This window comes from Cucurbita pepo, chromosome 4, assembly GCF_057944985.1.
Source record: "Cucurbita pepo subsp. pepo isolate OVF chromosome 4, ASM5794498v1, whole genome shotgun sequence".
Classification (NCBI taxonomy): domain Eukaryota; kingdom Viridiplantae; phylum Streptophyta; class Magnoliopsida; order Cucurbitales; family Cucurbitaceae; genus Cucurbita; species Cucurbita pepo.
Window position 1 is genome coordinate 12,268,323 of NC_141801.1, and position 19,072 is coordinate 12,287,394.

Genomic DNA, 19,072 nt, shown 5'->3' on the forward strand with positions numbered 1-19,072 from the left:
ATTTAATGTCTCGGTCATTAATTGAATTAAATGAAATCATTACAGGTATATATATTAAAGTATCAAACTTTTTCAAAGTTAGGTATACCAATTTTATTTCTAATTAAAGTATATAAATTCTTACGATGGAGTCAAAAAAATAGACATTATTATTTTAAAAAGATTTCTCTTCATTTTTCTTGGCGAGGTTTTTTATATTATAATGTAAATTAATAATTTGAGTTTATTATTACATGGCATCGTGATTATGTTTATATTTTGTACATGAAAATGAAGTATGAATTAATTAAGAATATCAATAAATGAAGTGGTGAGGTGTAATATGAAATTTATTAGAGAATAAATGCGTTGGGTATTTTTTTTGGCGTATTTCTATTTGGGTATTTATTTATTTATTTTATTTATTGTCGTTACTTGTAAATCAAATCAAATGCGCGAGGAATCCAGGTGTCACGCCACGTGGTCATAGCCAGCCGCAGCCATCAACAAGCTTCCTCCTTTTTCCAGCCACTCATTGCCTGTCTCCTCCACCTGTATTATTTTTAATTTTTAATTTAATTTGTGATTACCCCATTTTGACGGAATAATAAAAATAAGATTATATTAATAAAAATATCTTCCAATTTTAAAAATATGAAAATTTTGAAAAAAAATTAATAATATATTTATTTAATTTTCTTAAATCTTAAAAATAATTTTAATTTTTAATTTATCTAAAAAATACCAATTTTTTAAAAAAAATTCACTAACGTCTGTAATCTTTTAAAAATTTCAATAATATCTTTGAACTTTAAAAACGTCTTAAAAATACTTTTTAATTTTAAAAAAATTTAAAAAATATGCTTAGTTTTCAAACAAATTATTAATATTTTTTAAAAAGAAATTTCAAAAACATCTTTAAATTTTTTAAAACTTGAATAATGAACATTCTATATAAGGGGACTAGCAACTACTAATTTTAATTACTTTGTAATTAGTATATAATTAAGACGTGTTTATTTATATGTTAAAAAGTATTTATATTAATTTTATATTTTTAAATATACAATAATCTGGAAAAAAAAAAGTAGTGCTTACACGAAAGCTGTCATCCACACGTTTCCCGCACGTGTGTTGGAGTATTTTCAGCGTTATTTTAATTTTTTTACCGTTCGATAAAATAAAAGAAAAAATGTGTCTAGGGTTTGACAGGTAAATTCCAGTTCATTCCCTAAACCATAAACCCTTTCCGTTCTTACGCGCGGTGGCGCCACCGTTTAAACCATATCGATCTTCCACACCGGACATCCGCAGACCCTGACGAAATGTCGGAATCGGCGCCGGAGATTCTCCGAGCTTTCGAGCTTCGTCTCCTCCGCTGTACATTTTCTTCTCCTCCGTTGGACTGTCCGGTAGCTTCTCAAAACCAAACTTCACGCAATCATCTCCACGAACCTCTTGACGCCTTCGTGAGTTCTATTGTAGCCGGCGACTATGGGAAAACCCTTGCTTCCGACGCTGCTCGGCTCGTTCTTGGACTTGTCAATCAGTCACAGTTTCCATTCACTGACTCGACCGAGTGCGCTGAGCGGGTGTACACTGAGTTGCTTGAGCGCGCTGAGAATTTCATTTTCAGTGAATCTGAAAATGAGGAGGATAAATTATATAGACTGATGATCGTGATTTGTATTGCAATTTCATCGTTTCTCGCGTTTACTCAGTGTAACGTGACTGGGTGAGCCAAAATAACGATTTCCCGCGTTTAAAGTTGTTATGTTTTCTTAAGCGGAGGCTTCGGTTATTCTTCATGGAGATTTAAAATGATGGGAATTCATTTATCTTTATCTCTGTTTCCTAATTGATGCTTTTATTTTATGTATGCAATTTTGTAGACCATTAGAGGGACTGGCTAGATCTCCCATGGCAGTCATAGAGCCGAAAACTGAAGATTTTGCGGAGTGGGATAATTGGGCGAGGCATCAGCTCATGTCCACCGGCTCCGATTTATTTGGTAAATTCACCAATATTCAGGTAGGGCCGGATGACTTCTGAAATGTCATATTGGATTGACGTGCATTCAATATACACATAAGCATGCACGCGCGCGCAATGCACGTATTCATGTTCATGCGTATGTGTGTGTTTGTTAATTTCATATTAAACTTTCCAGTCATAATCTGCTTGCAGTATTTCGCTTGCTGTTGTTTTTAGATAGCGTTTCTTCGTGTCTTGTAGTATATAGTGTTTGCAAAGATGCTGCTCACAAGGATAAAAGATGTGCTATTTAAGGAAAATGCAAGTTCAATATGTGGGATGAAAAGCATTTCTTGGTGGCTTGCCAGGGTTGTGTTTCTTCAACAGAGAATTTTAGATGAGCGGTCTTCTTCTTTGTTTGAACATTTGCATGTTCTTATGGGTGAATCCTTACTTCATTTTGGCATTTTGGAAAACGTAAAGAGCTATTGGGGTACTAATTTACGAGAAGGAGAGGCTTCAACAATTGTTTCCATGGTTCATTTGGAGGCTGGGATAATGGAGTATTATTATGGAAGAGTTGATTCATGCGGGTAAGAATTAAAATATCCTGAGAAACTGTCTTAATTTTATTCATTAATGACTAATGCACTATCTAGCCTTGATGAACTACGTGTATTAATTCCCATGTATTCTCATCTTGATTTTTTTTCATACTCGCATTATTGTTCCATGTATGAATCATTACTTTTTTTTAAGGGTAATCTAACCACTTACGGAAATTTCATGTTTTTGTCACAACCTGCCATTTTCTTTTGCTCAATTTAATTTTTGCTGAGATAGCTATTTGGCAGGCAGCATTTTGAGTCAGCTGAAGCGGAATCTGGTCTTCAGCTTTCTGTTACGGGTGTTCTTGGTTTTCGTACTTCATATCAGGTGAGAGGTTATAAAGTGCAATTTAGTGGTTTCTTGAAATTTTGGTCAGTTTCAGCTTAGATATATCTTTTATTGTAGGTGGAGCCAAAGGCACAATTGGTTCTTGTTGCAAATACAGACTCATTAGACAGTGACCTTAAGAACCAGACACATTGTCCTTCCATGGATAAGGATAATTTGCCTTTCGAAACCAAAGCTTCTGAGACCTCTGACATTTTGATGGCGCCAAAGTTGGTAAATAATGGTAACATGTCTGGAACTGAAACAGATGCAATACAGAGTGGTGGTTCCACAGTTTCTGACCTCAAGACAATCCAGCAGGCAACCATTTTGGCAAAATGCCTTCTAATTGAGAAGAGTTCTCGATCTGATGAGATGCAGAGTGAGTGTGTTTTATATGAATTTTGTGTGCTTTCTGTTTCTTTCTTGGTTGCAATATCAGTGAATAAGAGACTTAAGGAACAGTTTGGCTCCCATGAAAAATGTTTTAAGAAGCTTTAACAAATCTCTGTTCTTTTAGATTTTATTTATTTATATATAAGAGAAAAACATACGAGTAGAAAATACAAGTAGCCCTGTAGCCTTCTTAATATGCATTCTTTTAAACAGCCTAACTTGTGGGGCTTATGTAATGAGCGAAGCTTGTGAGTTCACTTGACCTGATGTTGTCAATGACAACGTTGGTTATTGATATTTATTTATGTCTTAGATCTAAGTACTCCCCCATATCCATCAGTAAAGTGTTGTGACTTTAACTGCACCCCCATGGATCAAGTGCACTACAGCCTTAATTACGATGAATGAGGGGGGGGGGGGGGGGGGGGGGGAAATCGACATGAACTTTTGAATAGATAATGAACTCTCTTTATCACTATTATGATGGAAGCTTTTAGGGATAAGGTTTTGCCTGAACTTCACTACCGTACACTGCACATGACTGCTTAATTCCCTACAATTATTGTATTGCTGGAAGGGATTTAACTAGTTCAACTTTGGATTTTTAATTTAAGCCATGATTGTGAATTGAAACTAATAAGTGCTATAATTGTACAGTGTAATTCAAATATTCCTTTATCATCTGTGTTTTGCTTGCTGCTTGTATGAGTGTAATGTAGCATGCTAATGATTAAGCGGTGAACTTTTGTTAATTACTAATCAATCATCTAAATAATCTGAAAATGTTTTTTTGATCATTATTTTCTATCACGTATTTATTAAAGATTTTTTTTTTTTTTTTGAAGTGGAATAAAAGAAATATTTTAGCTCAAAAGATTTTGAATTGGAGTTATTCCCAAACAACTAGAACATATATAAAATATAACTTTGTTTTTTTATTTGAAAAATGTTAAATAAGAACTATAAAAACGAACTTTTTTATTTGAGCCACATTGTCTTAATTCTAAGAGAAGCGATTCAAGTTTGAATTAGATTGGGATCATATAAATGAGTGACGGGTCGTAACTATGTAATTAGTGACTCCGATTTCACTTCCCACATTCTAGTTGCTTGCTATCTCGACTTAAAGACAGTACTTGTTTTTTAACTCTTCTTTTTGTGATATTATGAGAAAATTTTATTTTCTACAGGGTGGGATATGGCTCCATATATAGAAGCTATCGATAGTCAGCATTCATCATTCTTTATGGTAAGAGCAAACTCATTTCATGACCTAACTACATTTGTCATGGAAGATGTCTGTGAATTTCAATCTTGATACATTAGAGAGCTTTTTGTGGCATCTTCTTTTTTACTAAATTACAGGGTTTGGATACACTTCCCCCTCCTTTTTTTGTATCTTCCATTTTTAATTGAAATGTCAGTTAAAAAATGATTGTGAAGCCACGCCTTTCTGAACATGGATATATATATATATATATATTTTTTTTGTGTGTTACATTATTGCTAGAAAATATAGGATTAGTTGTTCTGGTCAGCCCATGGCAGGTTAGTTCTTAAAGGGACTAAATTATATATTTAGCCTTAAATTATTCATGTTTGGTTTTACTTTGGTAATCTTTCAATTTTTATGCACATGAAGTTTGTAAAATTTCATTCGTTTTCTGTTATTCTTCAATGTTGACCTTTCAAATGTTCAGAATTTTTCAATGGATTTATCTATTCTAATTTTGCACTTGACCTTTTCATTTACTTAATTTAATTTTGATGTAAATTTTCAATCATTTTCAGGTGAGGTTTTTCTGCAACATCTTGCGAGTTCGATGGGAATCGACTCGTAGTCGTACAAAGGAGCGTGCATTGGTGATGATGGAAAAATTGGTATGAAGTGCATCTTTTCTCCAATTTCATCAGTCTCCTCGAAGATACCTTTTCTCTTATCATTTAATCACCTGTTGCTAAAACCTCGACTTTTTTGGTGGTCTGTCTTGAACTTTTGTTTCTATCTTATTCTAAGTAAGTTTGGTTCCCTGACGGTGAAGTGGGAATATGGGCTGGGCATTATTTACGTTTGTCTTTTTACCTCTTAATTTTTGAGTCTGATAATGTACTTTCTGCTGTACTTTTATATCTCCTAAGTCTGGGCCTTGAGGCGGGCGTGGACTTCTAGGAAAGTAAATGTTCTTTCTGTTGTACACCAGAAGTCCGATGGATCATCTTCATTATGTTTACCGTGGTGTCTCTCATCAATAATTTTCATTGTTCCAGGTTCAGGGTATTTATGATTCTTATCCAGGAGTGGCTCAAAGGATGTATTTCTGTTGCGGGGTTTATGTTCCTACTTTTCCTGCTTTGAGGAAGTATGACTTTTACCCTCCATTCTTTGTCATGATTATCATAGAAGTTTGAAGTTTTTAAATTAAAAGTTCCATGCCACACACTCTATTCTTTGTCATGATTGCCAAAGAAGTGTGGGGTTTTAAAAAAGTTCTGTACCCAGTTTATGCCAAACTTGTTACATCTTCTTTAGTTCATGGTCCTTGACTTGAATTTCAGAGAATATGGAGAACTTTTAGTGAGCTGCGGTTTGATTGGGGAGGCAGTCAAAATTTTTGAGGAGTTGGAGTTGTGGGATAACCTAATCTTCTGTTACCGGTCTGGTGATTATATTTTCAATAGTCTATCTCGTGTCTACTCTTCTTTTCCCAGTTACAATCTCATGATAATTCATTAAACTAACAGCTTATTAGAGAAGAAAGCAGCGGCTGTAGATCTTATCAAGAGTCGACTTTCTCAAACACCCACTGACCCCAAACTCTGGTAAGTTTACTTATCTTTCTCTGAGCTTGGCTTTTTGGTTGATTCTATTTCACTAGTCTTCGCTCTCTAGTTGTTTATTATATTTATTTTTTTTGTTAGAATAGCTTTTGCGGGTTGTTTTTTTGGGTAAGAAATTGAATTTTCATTGAACAAATGAAAGACATACAAAACAAGCCCGAAAAAAGAAGGTGTTTTTGTCACCATCCTTCACACAATTCACCTTAGCCTTTTGTCCCAAGCTCATATCCTCCCTTATAAGAATGGTCTCAAACTCCCCCTTCATAGATAACCGTTCCTCTTTATTTTCCCTGGTCAAAACCCCCTCTTCTGATGATTGGATCCTTAACTTCAACAATCGTCAACTTCTTTCTCCTAAGATCCCCTAAAGTTGAAAGTTTCCATTCCTTTCCGGAAGCTGTAAGACTTCTCAACTGCCCAATAAAGCAAAGCACTCCCCCCTTCCATCCACCTTGACATCCCACCACGAGGATAAGGAATCTTGAAGGAGGGTGGGACTGCCACATGTTGTCAACGGATTTGAACCCCACATAAGGTTACCAGAGCTGGTGGAAGTAAGTCTTGACCCCAAGGTCTGTTTAGGATTTGGGAATAACTCGTCCCAAGCCTCAGAAGAGAGAAACCTATTCCATCCTGCACTTGACTTATTCATCCTTCAAGCCAGACCAAGTAAACTTGCCGTTTGCCAATGGAGGATCTATGAGATCACAATCCTCAATGAATCTATTAAATCGAAGCATGGATCTTGTAACACGACCCCACTAGACATCTCCAAAGGATGCCTAACCACGTTGAAATCCCCAACCAAGCGCCGACATTCCTTCCTTCCTTTCATGGGAGAACTATATACACTGATCTAACTCAACCATTTCCCAAGCTAGGGAACTCTAAAGCTACCAAAATAGTAAAAAGGCGGCCTCAAACTACATCAGAGATTTTCAATGCTACACATCCCACTTAACCAAAATGCCCCCCCGACACACCAAAAAACTCCAACCTTAGGCACTCCACATGGCGGTCTCACCAAAAACTTCTAATAAATTGATGACTATACCTCTCACATTTAGTCTCCGCCAAAATTGCAGTGTTTGGGTGCTCCCACAACAACCGTTCCTTGACTAACCTCCTTTTTAACTACCTTTAAGCCCCTTAACATTCCATGACAAAATTGTCATTGAGATCCATTGGCATCCCTTACTATCCGCAAAACCTTCTTTCCTTCATAATTACACTCAAGTTTCTTTAGTTCTCTTTCCAGTTTCTTCTTTTTCCCTTTGCCTTTAGACTACCCTTTCCTATTCACCGAGATAGATTGAGCCTCCCCTTGGGCACAATTTGCAATCCCACTCAATGCAAGACCTAATCTAACAATTCTCTATGTAAATGCTTGTGAAATGTAAATGAACACTCTCGAGGCTAAAGCAAGAGGCTCAAATTACCCAACCACTCTTGATTGTCTGTCGGAGGACTCCCTTCACTAAAGCTGACACTTGAAGGTATAAAAAAATGCAACATTCTCTTGCCCACAACCCTTTGGAGGGTTTAGAAGGTGCTCAATAAGCCCTGTGGAAAACTACAAAAAGGGAGTACGGACATAAAGGAATAGACAAATCCATCCTTGAAGCCATTGAATGAAAGAATGTAGGGGACAAGGTTGGGAAAAATGGAAAAGATAGGAAGGTAGAATTGCCCTCTCGCTTTGCCTCAAATTGGAAGATAAAAGATTTGTATTGAGGGAAAACTCCATTCATTTCACTTGAGCACATCTCATTAGCATCGGTCTCAGGCATGATTTTCAAAACTTGCAACTGCTATGAAGCTCCATCTGCACTCGCACTTGCTACTTACTTTTGCTCAACCTGAACAATTTTGGTCACCTTAATCCCGCCGTTGACCTCTTCTTGAAAGGAGGCTAAATCGCCCCCTTCCCTCACTAACCTTGCTAGAGAAGAGAGAAAAGATTCATTCGAGTAACTCACTACAGACGGGCCAAGAGTAGAGTAAACAAAATTGGGTTCTTTCTTGGTACAAGTCTTAAATCCTGTCCTTCTCGTTTGCCACTTCTCAAGTGTTCACCTCTTCCTAAAGATCTCTAAACCACATCCCTAAATCACACTCCCGAAGCAAGAACAATTTTTGTCCATCCTCACCTTGTGGCTTGTTGTTGTCAATTGGTTCTCTGTCTAGAGATCCTATACTCTCTTTTACCAATTACTGTAACTTATTTGTGTATCATCTTTTGGGGTTGGCGAGGTGGGGTTAGGGTGCTCAACAATGATTCTAGCTAACTTACTCACTTTCATATAAAAAATTATAATTGTAGGTGCTCACTGGGTGATGTTACAAATAGTGATGCTTACTATGAGAAAGCTCTGGAAGTTTCAAATAATAGATCAGCTCGAGCTAAGGTGATTTGGTTACATTATATAAATGACTTCCCAAGTATGCTTCATGTTTTGATTGTTTATTTTCTTATACTTTACAGCGATCTCTTGCTCGTAGTGCATACAACAGAGGGGACTATGACACCTCCAAAATCCTATGGTATGTCTTACTGTGAACCATTGGTTTTTTTAGTACATCTGGTCCATTGATTTTCTTTATGTTCATTCGTCATTGACAGAATGATGGAATTTGTTTGGAGTATCATGTACTTTTCCTTGAGAAGTTCTTCTACATGTAAAACTATCTTTTTTTTGGTTCGATTTTCCCATGTATATTCTGATTCCAACTGCTAAAGTTCTTTTAGTCACAGTTATGCCACTCAGCTGGGAACTTATATTCTCAATCATTGTATGCTCTTATGTTTTGTGTTTAATTTTCTTTATATCAAATATATATTTCTTTTGTAGGGAGTCTGCAATGGCCTTGAATTCTATGTATCCAGATGGTTGGTTTGCACTTGGTGCTGCTGCATTAAAGGTAGCTTGCCATGCAAATTACAGAGCATATAAACTAGGTTCTTCCATAATTTTGTTTTCTCAGATTTTAATGGTCTTGGAAAATTCTTGAAGTTCTTTTTTAATGGAAAAATGCAGGCAAGGGATATTGACAAGGCACTTGATGGTTTTACTCGTGCAGTTCAACTTGATCCTGATAATGGGGAGGCTTGGAACAATATTGCTTGTTTGTACGTTTTTCTGACCTTTCGTTCTACTGTATTCTTACTCTGCAATCATCTTCTATATTTTGTCCCATTCACAATTTTGTTTGTATTTAGTTGCTTGTGCACTTTACGCATGATGCAGGCATATGATCAAGAAAAGGAGTAAAGAGGCCTTCATTGCTTTTAAAGAAGCCTTGAAGTTCAAGTTCGGTCTCTCTGCTTTTATCCATTAACATTTTTTTTTCTGAAACGTTTCTGGATTATCAATAAAAGTTCGAATGCACATAGCTCTCTAAGTCTTTATTTAAGATTTTTTCTAAGTGACCGAATGTGAACTTCATTACAGACGAAATAGTTGGCAATTATGGGAGAACTACAGCCATGTTGCTTTGGACACGGGCAATATTGGACAGGTATGCTTGTCTACTCCGTTGTTCCTATTGTTTTAGGTGTATTCATATGAAGCTACTTGCTTCTCAAGGTGGGTTGGATATAATGGGGAAGGCTTTAGATTGAATTATTGGGTGTCACATGTTTGATATCCTTTGGGGCTTTCAGGTTTCTTACAAAGAAAAAGATATCCTTTGGGTCTAGCTTCCCAAAATGATGGATGCCTATTGTTCTTTGGCTTTCCAATGTGATACTATACTTATTCTGAAATTGGACTTAGGATCAATCAAAATACTTTTGCAAGTGGAAAAGTAAAAAGAATAGTACCCACAAAAAACAAGCCCCCACAAGATTTCAAAATATGATTGATTATACCTGACCCTTCACTTTTCTCTGGTACATATTGCGTTTGCTGCTTTATTTACGGTTCAATGTTTTGGTAGGATGGTGTTTTCTTCTATTTCTTAGAATTGAAAAACATCAACCCATATATTCCAGTACTTCCACATTTATAATTTACGTTGCATATTTATTAAAATTTGATCATTTATAGTGAAGCATTTGCATTAATTACTCGTAGCTCTTTGTTTTCTTTCTTTCAAGGCACTGGAAGCAGTACAAAAGGTGATAGATATTACGAAGAATAGTAGAGTTGATGTCGAATTGTTGGAGAGAATCATGCAGGAGGTAGAACGGAGAGCTTCAAATAGCCACTCTGAATATTATCATTGTGAAGCAGACGTGACGGTTGATAAAAGTAGGGAAACTGATCATATGATGGAGTTAATAGGAAAGGTTTTTCGTCAGGTAAAAAAAAAAGCTTGCCTTTTTAATTCTGAAGTGCTAAGTTACTTTTACTTCAATATTTATTTATTTTGATTGATTATCATTCTATCATTATGTTGTCAGTGGAAGTATTGGAATACGAAAAAAGATGGACTAGGATACTGGGTGATCTAGTTGTAAGGAAAAATTAGAATAATTAAGTAAGTAATTGTGGCTGGAATTGATACATGCAGTCAGAAGGGTTCTTTGTAATCCTCACCCCCCATTCGTTGGCACAATGAAAATTTTGTCCGTTCATTGTTGCTTCATTTCCCATGGAATATTTGATTTGTGAGAATATGTGTTTGTGGTAAGAAACCAAGCTGAAAACCCAACAAAAATGGATTCTGAGACCTAACTACAAAAAGGATCCAAATCCAACATGACAGGACAAAACCTAGTTCATAATTACAAATAGGCCGGGTAACCGATGTTCACAAAGAGATTAAATCTAACAACTTCCCAGACCTCCTCACATGACCTTTTCACCTCTCTAAAGTTTATGTTGTTCCTCTCAAGTCAAATTCTCTATAAAACAACAAAGAAGCTAAGAAACTGGTATGCCATAAAACTTTGGTTGAAGAACCCAGAAGCACCTCTTCCATTGAGAATCAATCTCTACTCGAGGCCAATCACAAACCAAAAGACTTCATCTACTGAGTCCAAAGGGATTGAGCAAACTGATAAACCTACATATATGGTCAAGGTCATCCTTCAGCCGCCTAGAGTGTAATGTACCATTACGGGTACAATACAAGGGAAGAGTGTTTAAATACAATCCGTGGAATTGACTCTCCCATATAAAATATACCCCACTAATTTTGACCTTCTTTGAAACTTTAACCTGCCACACAAAGGAGATGATTTTTATGATTAGGTGGGATGACGTTTGGGGCTGAGGAAATTTCAATTTTCACTCAAGGTGTAGGACTGCTGATTGAGTTTATCTCTGCATTTCTTATGATGAAAAAAACTAAAGTGTGTTAGACAGCTGAGTTCTTATTTCAGCGCTATACTTACTTTTTGACAGTTGATAGTTGAAGTTCTTTCACACAAAGTTTAGTTTAGGGATTGGTCTATATATTTCTTTGGGAGATAATAAGAAAAAACCTTAGAATTGGGGCTCAAAATAGAAGGATAAAGAAAGGTATTCCACCTCATGCGCTCTATCAAGTCTGAAACTGGTCGCACTACATTATACCAAGTTTCCTGTTGAGATTACTAGCTTTAGTTGCTCTATGAAAGAGTGAACAAACTCGATACAGAAAGGAATGCCATATTTACAATAGGAGCCAAGAAACGAAAGAACAAAAACTAACCTACTGGACAGTTACAGGAAATGACTCTAGTTCAAAGAATTGTAGGCAAAGGATAATCATTAAAATGCTTAAGATCCTTCAAGAAGTTGATGTGACGAGTGGTTCTTGCAATAAATGCAAGGTGGGTGTTTGCCCCAATCCCTGTTTATGACAAGTGGGCAAAGGATAATCATTAAAATGCTTTGTAACAAGAACATCAAGGGGAATGAATTATACTAAAAAGCAAGTTAAACTTTGATGTGAGATTTCATTGTTATTACGATTGATCACGCAATTAAAATATGTAATTGTTATTTGTCTCTACCTTCTTCTTGTTAAGATTGTTCGAGGTGGGACTGGAGCAGATATATGGGGGATTTATGCAAGGTGGCACAAAATTAAAGGAGACTACACAATGTGCTCGGAGGCCCTTCTAAAGCAAGTCAGATCATATCAGGTATGGGATTAAGCTTGGAATTTACAATGGCGAATGTCAAAGAGATGGATTCTTACAACTCCTGTTTATCTCGTCAACTAACTTCCGACTGTATTTATTAATTGATCTCATATTCCTTTTCTAATTATGAGGAGTAAGCATTGATTCCAAATTATTCCAAATTATTGTTTCTTATGGACAAAATGAATTTCTACACCCCCTCTTGTAACCATCTTTTTCCTTGGTTGTCTTGAATGAGATAATTTTCGTATTGCTCATTTTGTCTACAACTTGATATTGTTTTGTGCATTAACCACACACTTTGTACCATTCAGTGTGGTTTGTGGAAAGCTATCGAGTTAACATCGTCGTCACTTTGTCAAAAGACCATTGTTCTGTGTTGTCATGTATACGTATCGTTAGGAACCGAAGTATCTATATGTGCAAGTTAGGTTGTTTTCTTTAATCTGGGAGGCATCTCAGGTACATCGCTTGTTCTACATTCGTCTGTTTTGTGTGATGTCACCCGATACTTCATCTACAATTTAGAAGAAATCTTAGTAATAGCGAGCGCTTGAACTTCCTTTCTTCCTTCATTTGTGCATACATTTCTTACATATAACCATCTAACTTTTCATATTGGCTTTAGGAGTCCTTGTGATGTTGAGGTGGTTCCAAATACATATGTTCAGAAAGTATCATTTGAATCAACTAATCGTGCTCGACCTTTTCAGGGTTCTGATCTTTGGAAAGATAAGGATAGGTTCATTAAGTTTGCACAAGCGTCATTGGAACTATGCAGGGTTTACATGCATATATCAGCCACTACGAATAGTCAGCGAGAACTATATGCAGCCGAGATGCACCTCAAGAACACAGTAAAACAGGCAAGATTATTTAGTTTATTAAGATACATCACCTTTTTCATTGATGTTTGCAGGAAGGACTTGACATAGTGCCATTTCTCATGAAAACACACATCATGCTAACTGGCCACTACTCCTATAGAGATGAACTTACAGTGTTTCATTTTCAGGCTGTTAACTTCTCAGACACCCAAGAATATTTGGATCTTGAAGCTTGCTTAGATGAAGTGAAGACAAGATTGCAATCTCATTCTGCGCTCTCTTGAGTTCTTATCAAGTTTTTTTTTTTTGCAATACCTCAATTGTCAGATCGTTTTACAGTATGAGAAGCCACCGGGTAATGGCAGGTCTTAATCTCTTCGAAGCATTCAATCAGAAGGGACTTGTAATGGCTTTCATCAGCTTGATTCATATCTGGTGTGCCAAAGTCTGGAGTTCACTGCACAAAATCAGTTTTGAGGGAAAGTGTGGAAGTATTTGATGTGAGCCATTCCCACTTTCCCATCCCCTCTAAGTTTAAGCCGACTCTATTTTTAAAGCAAAATCTCCCTTTTTCTTACAGAAGATTTCACTGCTTATGATCAGTGCGAGTGTTGAAGCTAATGAAAGGGCTTCTGTATTATACTTAAATTTACATAATTTATAGCCTATTACTAGAAAATAGACTCTAATTTTTCATTAATATTTTCATGAATATATATATATATATACACACATACACACACACACACACACATATATATATATATATATATATATATATATGTGGATGGGTTAACTTACTCATTTTTTAATTGGTAGGTGGAAGCATATGTTTGGAGGTTTGAACTTTTCTATTTTCTATATTGAACTGGAAAGAAATGGTAAAAAAAGATTAATTTGAAAGCACGTGGGATAGGAGATTCGAATTTTTAATCTAGAAATCTTCTTGACGATAATATATCTTTATACTACAATATTGAAGCAACATTTTTAAAAAAATAATTATTACATAATTTTTCTAAAATTTTTGAATTTTCTTTAAGAAATAATCACATATAAATATTTATTCTAAACCTAACAAATATATATTAAATAAGTTTCTAATAGAACTTTGGAAGTTTTAATATTGTGTCGCCTATTTGTATTCTCAAATTGACTTAAAAAGATTCAAACCTTATTATGAACTTTTTATTTGATAATATAAATTAAATTAATAACTTAATGTTACAGCATACTATATATATGTTTTTGGTTCGAAGAGCGTGGTGAAAATTAGTCGACTGGCAAAGCGAAGGAAGAGAGAGTAGGGAAGAAATTCGAACACAGCAACAATGGGCGGAGGAATGGAAGCTCAGAAGAACAGATTTATCGAGGATTGGGGTTCTGCTAGAGAAAATCTTGAGCATAACTTCCGTTGGACTCGCCGTAACTTTGCTCTTGTGGGTATCTTCGGCATCGCCATCCCCCTCCTCGTTTACAAGGGGATCGTCAGGGAATTCGTAAGATCGTTTCTTTCTTTTCTCTTTTATGTTCCTTTTTCTTGCTTTGGTATGTGGTTCAATTTATTTTTTGGTTCCTTTTTGATCTGTTGACGCCCACCAACATCGCGCGTTTCAATCCGGTGAATTGTTCTTTCCTAGGGTTTCCATTTCTTCCGATTTTGCGACTCTGGATTTCCTTTCAGCTTGGTTGTTTAAAAGTCAATAAGTGAATTGATGATTTTCCGATTGTCTATTTCCTTTGATGTCATTCCTTTGTTCATAGAGTTCGAAATTTCATGTTCCCTTTGTTCTAGGTTTGAATCCTGACTCCATCCCCACATTTGATGTACTAAATTTTTTTTGTTAATATATGTTTTTGTTGGGATCTGTGGAGGAAATACAACAAAAATTAAGATTTTACTGTGATCATCTATTTTTAATCACAGTGCGTCAGATTTCTAGGGGATCTTACAATATGGTTCTTTTTGTGTTCTTGGAGGATCACGATCACGCATGATGATATTTGCTTTACTGTTTAGCGGGAAAAAATTGCTTCTATAACATGTTTTGCTTCGGAGATATTCGGCAGAAATACTGTTTTGTGAATGTTGGTGGTCTTAACTCCTGTCTTGTAACTGTGTTCATCTGTGGTTTTTCCAATCTTCGCTTATTTTCCTTTAAAATGTGCATATAGTTCTTGTTTTGCGTTCTTCATTTATGCAAGTTTTCGTTCTCATTATTGAAGTGCTGATTGTCTGTAATTTTCAAGTCGCCGCACACTCTTTTTCGATCTTTCTTCTAAAACGTAACTTGGTCTCTAACATTACGATGACAGCATATGCAAGATGAGGATGCCGGCAGACCTTACAGGAAGTTCTTTTGAGCACCGTACTTGGGACTGCAATAATAATTCCTTGGAGTAATCAAACCTTTCTTATCTATGTGAGAACACTGAACACCCACCAATTTGGATTCTGGGACAATATTTCAGCTTTATGCTATGCAATTACACTGTATTTCATGTCATTTTGTGAACGCTGAGTATTTTTTGTTGAAGATCATGCCTTCCAAATATGTTATGCATATTTCCTTGTCTTCGTCCTTTTTCTGAACACGGGGTGCTTTGATTATCATGTGGCTCAGGAATGCCAGAGTTCCATTGTGATAATTGGTTAATTTACATAAGATGGCTGGTGGTAAATTGTTGGTAATTTCTTCTGTTTAGGAAATAGGGTGTTGCCCTTTCCTTTCTTGTGTAACCGCGTAAGCCCACCGCAAGCAGATATTGTCTTCTTTGGACTTTCCTTTCCAAACTTCCGCTTAGGGTTTTTTAAAAAAGGTTTCCACACCTTTATAAAGAATGCTTCGTTCCCCTCTCCAACTAATGTGGGATCTCAAAAATCTAAATGCGTCGGGGTCTAGCGTCCTTGCTGACACTCGTTCCCTTTTCCAATCAATGTGGGATCTCACATCTTGCCGGTTTTAATTGTGAGGTAGAGGCAGAGTAGTGATTAGAGATGAGAGATGAGAGATGAGAATGTTGTGTGCCGATATACCAGGGGTATTGATTGACGGCTTATGTTATGTTAATGTATGAAGGTATTGTTTGGTGGTTGTGTTATGTTAATGTATGAAGGCATTGTTTGGTGGTTGTTATTGGCTTAGGGACCATCATTGTTCCCTAAATATGCTTCTTTCACCTCCGAAAATTGGAGATGTCAAGGTGGAGGCTCCAATATGAATTGGAAATGTTGTGGCACATTCTAGTCCTACTTTCCTACTTTCGTTAGTCACAATAGTTAGTCATGGTGATCATTAGTTGAGTTACATATTCTTGTCCTACTTTCGTTAGTCATAGTGATCACTAGTTGAGTTACACATTCTTGTCCTACTTTCGTTAGTCATAGTGATCACTAGTTGAGTTACACATTCTTGTCCTACTTTCGTTAGTCATAGTGGTTAGTCATAGTGATCACTAGTTGAGTTATGTTCGGTTCTGATTGTATTAAAGTTGAATGATATACACTTTCATTTTGTTTAGTACAAGTCATTTTATCCATTTAACCCTATGGGAGAGATTTAGATTTCTTGTTATTTTAAATGTTTTTAAGAGTAGTTTTGACTAGAGATGTCTATGGAACAAGATTAAGAAGCGGAGAATCTACAAGTTGAATCTACAAGTTTTCTACTGGGAATTTTTCTCCATGTTTTTATTTTATCTTTAAAGTTTCAAATAAACTTTTCTAATGTATAATTTTTATTTTAAAATATAAATTTTATTAAAGAACGAAAACAAAAATCTAATATAAGCTTCATCAACAAAAATATAATATAATTTTTCTTTTACCTAACATTATTTTTAAAAAGATCAAATTTTAATATTATCTTTCACAAAAAAAAAAAGAAAAAAAAAAAGAAAAAAAAAAGGAAAAAAAAAAAGAAAAATCAACTAACCGGGATAGAAATACAATACCTATTATGGGCATCTTTCTTCCTACTCCCTCTTCTATTCTTCGTTTAAATAAGACTTCTTCATTCTACGACACCCGTTCTAGCCATAATTACACGTGTTTTTATACTATGCTTTGAACTATTATAATATACAATCATTAAAGTTATAGATAAGACCCACTATGTAAAAAAAAAAAAAAAAAAAAAAAAAAACATATATTTTTCCCTATTTTAATTTTTAAAGTTGAACTCGACTGCAAATAGTATCCATTACCTAATAAATTTGCAATGAATTTATACTAACAAATAATTGTATTAATGTTGAATAGACTAATTAAATGTGGCTTGAACTGGCTATAGCCGGTAATGACGTACGAGCCAGACCGGTCCACGTGTATGGTGTAATTAGGGTTTAAAGGCACTACAGGCGCGCATCAAAACAAGAACAAGAAGAAGGTATCACCAGCATTCACCAAAGATCGAATTCTGGTAGCAATGGCGTCGAATGTTTCTCTTAAAAGCAAGGGCAAGAGCACAAAGGGCTCTTCCAAGTCATCTGAGGGGAAATCCGCAACCCAAGCCTTCAAGGAATGGACCACTTGGGCCGTGAAGAAAGCCAAGGTCATCACCCACTATGGCTTCATTCCTCTGGTCATCATCATCGGCATGAATTCTGAGCCAAAGCCTCAGCTCTCCCAACTTCTCAGTCCCGTCTGATCTGATTTGTTGCGATACGTTTCTCCAAGATTTGGCGCTTTTTCTGATGGATCGGTGCCTTTTCGTCGATTCACGACTTGGGTTTCTGTTTTATGTGGATTTGTTGTTTTTTTTTTTTTTTTTTTTTTTGGGGTGGTGGATAGGTTTAGTTAGCATATTAAATTTTGTTAGTTTTGGGTATAATATTGCGCTGCTCTGCTTGGCATGCTTTGAAACTATGAAAGATTTGTAATTTGAACGAAGTTTTCGATCTATTTTGCATTTCTTCTGAAATATTATGAATCTTGATGCACTTTTCCCCCCCGAAATTTCGAATTGAACTGTTTTAGACTTTATTTTCAGATCCTTCATGACTGGTGGAATTTGGGTGACATCCTGTATCTGTCTATTTTTCCTACCTTCTTTCTCATGGTAACTGATAAAAGTTTTATACTCACCCTTGTATGACTTGATTCTATTATCCTTCCTCATGTTCTAGTATGTAAAATGTTTCCTTCAGAATCTGATCATGAGTAAGTTTGAACCAAAATGTCTAAAATCTCTTTGACGTGAGTGTGAGGCTTCTGTTAGTAGTGTTCATGTTCTTAGCATCTTGTGTTATCTGACCTAGCCTATGTTGAGTTGCTATCATTTTTTCTGTTAGATACATTGTCCTGTATGTGTTGGTTCCGGCTTTGATTCATAACAGAAACATTTCTGTGGCCTGGGTAGCTTTGTATTCTTTGTTCATTGGAGTTTGGCATGCGTATCGGTTGTTCTTCTTGCTGATGGTGTATTGTATTCAAAGTCCTTCACTTGTGTGAATTGGAATGTAGTTATTGATGCTCAATCCCAAAGATTGAGAGTGATTTTAGTGATTCTTGACTCAACTTGGCTTCTGACATTTCCACTGGATTTTGGGTCCATCTATTGTTGGTTTTTTTGGCTGTCCTGTCCATAATTTGAGTACTGGCGAATGCTATATGTGTTTCATTCTGTTCTTCTTACTTGTTTCAATTCATTTGTATTGACTTTCTATAGCTAATATAAGAGTCATGTTACTTTCCAAGTAATTTGTTCAAAGTTTCTTTGCATCAATCTCAATCCAATGTTGATACTTGATGTTGTTCTCGCTCAATCTTTGCAGAGGGCTCGAGCCCATCGTTAGCAAATATTGTCTGCTTTGGGCTGTTATGTATCGGCGTAAGCCTCACGGTTTTAAAACGCATCTGTTAGGGAGAGGTTTCTACGCCCTTACAAGAAATGTTTTGTTCTCCTCTCCAACCGACGTGGGATCTCACAATCCCACCCCCTTGGGGGCCCAACGTTCTTGCTGGCACATCGCTCGGTGTGTAGCTCTGATACTATTTATAACAGTCTAAGCCTACTGCTAGCAAATATTGTCTGCTTTAGTCCGT

At 36.0% G+C, this 19,072-nt stretch overlaps 3 protein-coding genes across 4 annotated transcripts; all 3 read left to right on the plus strand.

Annotated features, from left to right (window-relative positions):
• Positions 1-1,243: 1,243 nt before the first annotated feature.
• LOC111793533 (uncharacterized) lies at positions 1,244-13,728 on the plus strand. 2 transcript variants are annotated; one of them, XM_087123428.1, is made up of 21 exons: positions 1,244-1,714; positions 1,872-2,010; positions 2,215-2,546; positions 2,808-2,889; positions 2,968-3,271; positions 4,476-4,534; positions 5,077-5,166; positions 5,554-5,645; positions 5,842-5,940; positions 6,028-6,105; positions 8,447-8,531; positions 8,609-8,667; positions 8,976-9,045; positions 9,162-9,253; positions 9,372-9,434; positions 9,576-9,642; positions 10,223-10,426; positions 12,083-12,199; positions 12,913-13,065; positions 13,215-13,356; positions 13,391-13,728. In XM_087123428.1, the coding sequence occupies exons 1-20, from the start codon at positions 1,305-1,307 to the stop codon at positions 13,308-13,310; spliced, it is 2,691 nt and encodes an 896-aa protein (XP_086979554.1). In that variant the 5' UTR covers positions 1,244-1,304; the 3' UTR covers positions 13,311-13,356; positions 13,391-13,728. The 2 variants fall into 2 exon arrangements, with proteins under 2 accessions (XP_086979554.1, XP_023531227.2); XM_023675459.2 differs by having other exon boundaries at positions 13,215-13,728.
• A 551-nt stretch (positions 13,729-14,279) lies between these two features.
• On the plus strand, positions 14,280-15,604 carry LOC111792156 (uncharacterized). Its single transcript, XM_023673490.2, has 2 exons — positions 14,280-14,525; positions 15,343-15,604. Exons 1-2 carry the CDS (start codon positions 14,358-14,360, stop codon positions 15,388-15,390), a joined length of 216 nt encoding a protein of 71 aa, XP_023529258.1. The 5' UTR covers positions 14,280-14,357; the 3' UTR covers positions 15,391-15,604.
• Positions 15,605-17,383: 1,779 nt separating this feature from the next.
• LOC111792566 (mitochondrial import receptor subunit TOM7-1) lies at positions 17,384-17,948 on the plus strand. The gene has a single exon (XM_023674072.2). It carries the CDS (start codon positions 17,454-17,456, stop codon positions 17,673-17,675), a length of 222 nt encoding a protein of 73 aa, XP_023529840.1. The 5' UTR covers positions 17,384-17,453; the 3' UTR covers positions 17,676-17,948.
• The last annotated feature ends 1,124 nt before the right edge of the window (positions 17,949-19,072 follow it).

Coding starts and splice junctions, on each gene's coding strand:
- LOC111793533 (XM_023675459.2), top strand. CDS start 1,305: ATGTCGGAATCGGCGCCGGAGATTCTCCGAGCTTTCGAGCTTCGTCTC. Junction 6,106..8,446: donor CCCACTGACCCCAAACTCTG/GTAAGTTTACTT, acceptor TTATAATTGTAG/GTGCTCACTGGGTGATGTTA. Junction 9,435..9,575: donor AAAGAAGCCTTGAAGTTCAA/GTTCGGTCTCTC, acceptor ACTTCATTACAG/ACGAAATAGTTGGCAATTAT.
- LOC111792156 (XM_023673490.2), top strand. CDS start 14,358: ATGGGCGGAGGAATGGAAGCTCAGAAGAACAGATTTATCGAGGATTGG. Junction 14,526..15,342: donor AGGGGATCGTCAGGGAATTC/GTAAGATCGTTT, acceptor TTACGATGACAG/CATATGCAAGATGAGGATGC.
- LOC111792566 (XM_023674072.2), top strand. CDS start 17,454: ATGGCGTCGAATGTTTCTCTTAAAAGCAAGGGCAAGAGCACAAAGGGC.